The following is a 5,392-nucleotide window of genomic DNA, read 5'->3' on the forward strand; positions in this document are numbered from 1 at the left end:
TTATGACAGAAACTGTTGTCACATATGTCAAAAGCAATTTTTACCAAACGAGATACGTGTTCGAGATCACTGCCACTGGAGCGATGGACATATACGCGGATTAGCACACCAAACATGCAATCTAAATTATAGATGTACATATTTTATTCCAGTGGTAATACATAATGCGCGTAATTACGATTCCCATTTAATTTTACGAAATATGCCGAAAGATGTTTTCAAATGCATTAATATCACACCAGTAAATTTGGAAAAATTTACTATGTTTACTCTAAACGAAATCAAATTTTTGGATTCTTATCAATTTTTAGACGCTTCGCTAGATACATTAGTTGAGAACTTAAAAAAGTCCGAACACCAATTCGAGATTTTTAATAGTTTTTTCAAAGATGAAACAAATAGATTTTTACTGCTGAGGAAAGGAGTATTCCCATACAGTTATCTGGATTCAGAAGCGGTTTTAAAGGAAACCTGCTTACCAGATAAAAGTGCTTTTTTTAATATTTTAACAAATAACCATATAACAGATGATGAATATGAACATGCACAACTCGTGTACAAAACATTTCACTGTGAAACAATAGGAGATTATTTAGAGCTTTATCAAAATGTTGATACTGTTCTACTAGCCGAAATATTTTCGGCCTTTCGCCGAATGTCCATGACGTACTATAATTTGGATCCCCTCCATTTCGTGACAGGAGCGGATCTCACATGGAATGCGGGATTGAAATATACAAAAGTAGAATTACAGCTATTCAGCAATGCCAACGATTACATGTGGATAGAATCACAAATGCGTGGGGGGATTTGTTTATTAGGCAAGCGACATGTAGTGGCTAATAATCCGTATACTTCAGATTATGACCCATACAAACCCCATAATTATATTTTAGCACTTGATGCTAACAATTTGTATGGATATGTCATGAGTCAGTCGCTACCATATGGACATTTCACATGGTTGACGACTGACGAAGTACGACGTTTCGATATTTTGAACATCGATCCTAATTCAAGCGTTGGATATATTTTAGAGGTAGATCTCCTATATCCACCTGAATTGCATGATATCCACAATGATTTTCCGTTGGCCCCAGAACATTTAACAATAACATATGACATGTTGTCTCCATATGCGAAAAAGATGTGCGACAAATTAAACATGAAAAGTGTTTTACCCTGCAAAAAATTGACACCGAATTTTTTCGAAAAGAAAAATTATATATGTCATTATTTAAACTTAAAATTTTATCTTGAACAAGGACTTGTTCTACAAAAGATACATAAGATTTTGGCTTTTTCCCAATGCAAATGGTTAGAAAGCTATATAGCTTTTAATAACGATAAAAGAACGGCATCCGAAAATGATTTTGAAAAATCTTTCTTTAAAAAAATTAATAATAGTTTTTATGGCAAAACATGTCAAAACGTAAGAAAGCGTGTTAATGTTAAAGCGGCCTTAAATGAAATTCAGAGCAAAAAATACTTGCAAAGTCCCTTACTGGATTATTTTGAAGTGATAAATGAAAATTTATCATTATATAAAATGAAAAAACAAAATTTGTGTTTAGATAAACCAATTTATATGGGTTTCACTGTGTTAGAATTGTCGAAATTGCATATGTATAATTTATATTATAAGTATTTTAAGAGCGTGTACAATGATAAATGTGAATTGATTTATACTGATACTGACTCATTATATATGAATATTGAAACTCACGATATTTTTAATGACATGAAAAAGTATTTCAATGAAATTTTAGATTGTAGTAATTTCGAAAAACATCATTTAATGTACAGTATAAATAATAAAGGCAAATTAGGGTTTTTGAAAAATGAAAACAATTTACCCATCAAAGAATTTGTGGGGTTAAAGTGCAAAATGTATGCATTCTCTTTCGGAAATACATGTAAAAAAAAGTTAAAAGGAATTAAAAAAGCTAGTGTCGCAGATCTGGCCACTGAGTCATATAAAAAGATTTTGTATGATGAAACATTAATGAGACAGTATCAATATACAATTACTTCCAAAAAGCATGATATATGCACTGTTCTTCAAAACAAAGTAGGATTGTCGCCATTTTACGACAAGAAGTTCTTAAAAGCAGACGGCATAAATGCCAATTGCTATGGTCATCATAAAAATCTGCTTTTAGAAGATGAATGTATAGAAAACACATTTTAATATGTAATTATTTTTATATAAACAGCAGTCATTTCAAGAAAATTGAAAAAAACTGTTTCATGTATTTTTTTTTTCCTCTACTTAGAATATAAAAAACAACGAAATGTTGTTCCACGTCGATTATTCGACCCCGAATTTCTTACATCATGTAAAAGAAAGAATCTCACTACGAAAGAACCAATCAATATATTTGCCAATGGATTTTATCCACTCCAGTGAAAAACAGGCTACACACAATATGTTTTTTTTTAATAATTTTTTTGTATGTATATTTTTGAATGCTATGTTTTTTCATGTTATTTTATGTTATTCATATTTTGTTATGTATTTTGATTTGTATAGTTACTTTTTTCATGTAAACTAGTTTTTACGATTAAAAAAAAAAAAAAAATTTAAAAAAAAAAAAATGGCAAGCCCCTCAAGGGCTTGCATATTCACGATGAAGAGCAATCTGTCGAAATATATATCAGATGCTTTTTAACGTGAGTATGCCAGACAGAGGGGAAAAAGATATGGTATGAAACTTATAGTATAATTTGTATATTTTTAAAAAATATCTAGTCTGTGTGATTATAAAATAAGAATGAGTAAAAACATGTTTTGTTAAATATACTTTTTTTTTATTTATTGCAGAAAAAAAGAGATTACATAGTTTTTTTTTTTTAACATAATAATTGTTTACAAATGAAGTTCCCGAATAACTTCGTCGTCGGGAAGGATGATGAAGTATCCAATCTTCTTTTTAGTGCAAGGAACTGTATCTGGAACATCTTCACCGCCGCGTATATTTTGTTTCCCCATCATCACACAGTCAAATAAATTGTTAAACAAATTTAGTGATGAGTCATGCAATAACATTTTATCGCAGGAGAGTTGTAGTAGTAAATATCCATATTCATTTGCTTTCGAATGAGCATGAATGTGATTCATCACTTCCGAATTGTTCAAAATTTTAAAATAGCATCGTTTTCCAATCATTTCATTTTCAATTGAATTCCTGATACAGCTAGTAATATCTTTAAATAAAACATTATGCACATAATAATATTCTGTGCCATTGGAATCAAACAACAGATATCCGTAACGTTCCATGTTTCGTCGATGAACTAATGTTTGATGGCTTTGCTCATATATATAAGCGCAGTACAACGTTGATTTCCCCAATGAAATGTGTGGTGGCAACATCTATTCAGTTTAAAATTTTTCTTCACGAATAGTTTGATAAATTTTTCATTTCTTCTTGTATTTCTTTTGTTAAGATCCTTTAACGTCAAATTTCTTGAATACTGATATAAAAAATAAAGCGTAAAGTAACCGCACGAGGAAGAAAAATTATTCTGAAAGCAAAACTTGTTATAAAATACTTTTTGAGAATTTTGATTCAAAAATCGCAGGATGTTTTTATTTGATGGAGGTAATCCATAGCTGTCGAAATAATACGCTTCATCGTTTCTAAAATAAATAGCAACCCAGTGACTGCCCGGTAGATTTTGAGGATCTAAATTCACTATAAAGCTTCTAAATTGATTTTTTACTTTAGGTAAAATATCCGATGCATATACTCCGCCAAAATGTTCCTTGATTTTTAAATCACTACAAGCTAATCTACACAAACTTATCGTATTCATTTCTCCTTTCGCCACAAGATTTTTTTTTTTTTTAGTAATCCGTAAATACACTTCGAGATTTATCAATCTCTATGACATTACGATATTCTGCAAATGCCAATAAAGTGACTGTCTCTGGTAAACTATGGGAAAACTTTATATCGATTCCGATATTTCCATTTTTATTCACGCTTGTATGTGATTCACTTGCCGCATAATCAGGAGTCAAATCAAAAACATAAAGCGTATATCCATTTTTATATTCCTCATAATTAATGTTAATATTCTGAAAATTATGGTAACGGTTTAAATCAGTAAAAAGATTAATATAACATCTTGCATAACAATCCTGTTGAAAATCAGGTTGGAGAGGCTTAGAAGGAATCATTTGACTCCCATTTAATATACAGAGATAATTTAAATTATAATGAGAAAATTGAAAAGGATTTTTTGAAACATTCCCGTTATATGCTTCATTTGATAAAAAACCTAAAATGATGCGCGTTGGTAGCTGCCCAATAAATGCATTCGCTATTGTTGTCGATTGTAGTCCATATGATAGAGCAAAGGTCTTAACTTCTATTCGACGTATTGGCATTTTAATCACGCCACTTTCTAACGCTTTTTCATGCGCCAGAAAAACGGAAGGTGAGACGTTTACCTTACGAACGTATAATTTTGCAGAATGAATCACAGTTTTAAATTCGTCGTCTTTGGACATCAAAGAAAAAATGTCTTTGTTTTGTTCTAATTTGATACGCACATTAACACCATTAATCAGTAGCTTCGGTTGAGTAGCTAAATCAAAATGAAGAGGTCCTATTAAATCCATTAAATTGCTTTTAGCACAAATTTCGTGTCGCTTCTTGTATCCTGAGTTGGTTGAATTTTTGCCAAATACATTATGTTGTGATGCCGTATCTTTATAAAACAATGAGGATGTTAACATATTCTCTTGGCTAGATTTAGAAGAAAATAAAAGACTTTCGAGGATTGAACGATATGCATAATTTCCCTGTGAAGAAATTTGTCTATCATTGAGGTAAACACTGCACTCGGAAAACATAGTGTTTAGGAAATAATTGATCGGAGCAACATCATCTGTTTCTGTTAAATCGTGTCCGTTTTTTTTCACAATCTTTGCCTGTATATGTATAAGAGTATGTGCCAAATCTAGATAATGCTCTCCATTTCCACTTATATAAAACTCTATCGGAGTTTTATCATTCAGCGAGGCCACAGGATGAATTTCTAAAAATGAGGATTCTTCAATGGCAAGTTGTGTTGGTGAAGATGTAAAAAGATCCAGTTCACTTTTTAAGCACATGGATTCCATCGTGAAAAATATCTTTATGCTGTGTTTTTCGACGTTTTGTTTTAGTAGACTGAGTAGATTTTTTGTTTCGCTTTCTTTTTATACCCTTTCCATGTTGTAATTTGTTAAAAATATCATCTTTTATTTTTTTTGTTGTCTCACGTAATCTAGAGCGCGCCGAGTCTTTTAGAGAAGCACCAGATGCGACGTCTGAAAGGACATTTTTTCCAGTTTGTAGCAAATGCCTGCCTAAATAGCGTGAAGCTTTTAATGCCAATG

At 31.2% G+C, this 5,392-nt stretch overlaps 1 protein-coding gene across 1 annotated transcript; it reads right to left on the reverse strand.

Moving 5' to 3' along the window:
- Positions 1-3,850: 3,850 nt before the first annotated feature.
- LOC146992901 (uncharacterized protein F54H12.2-like) lies at positions 3,851-5,134 on the reverse strand. Its single transcript, XM_085808824.1, has one exon. It carries the CDS (start codon positions 5,132-5,134, stop codon positions 3,851-3,853), a length of 1,284 nt encoding a protein of 427 aa, XP_085664950.1.
- Between the last annotated feature and the right edge of the window lie 258 nt (positions 5,135-5,392).

Source organism: Stegodyphus dumicola, chromosome X2, assembly GCF_044657685.1.
Source record: "Stegodyphus dumicola isolate Sdum_Otavi_A_Nest chromosome X2, ASM4465768v1".
Taxonomy (NCBI): domain Eukaryota; kingdom Metazoa; phylum Arthropoda; class Arachnida; order Araneae; family Eresidae; genus Stegodyphus; species Stegodyphus dumicola.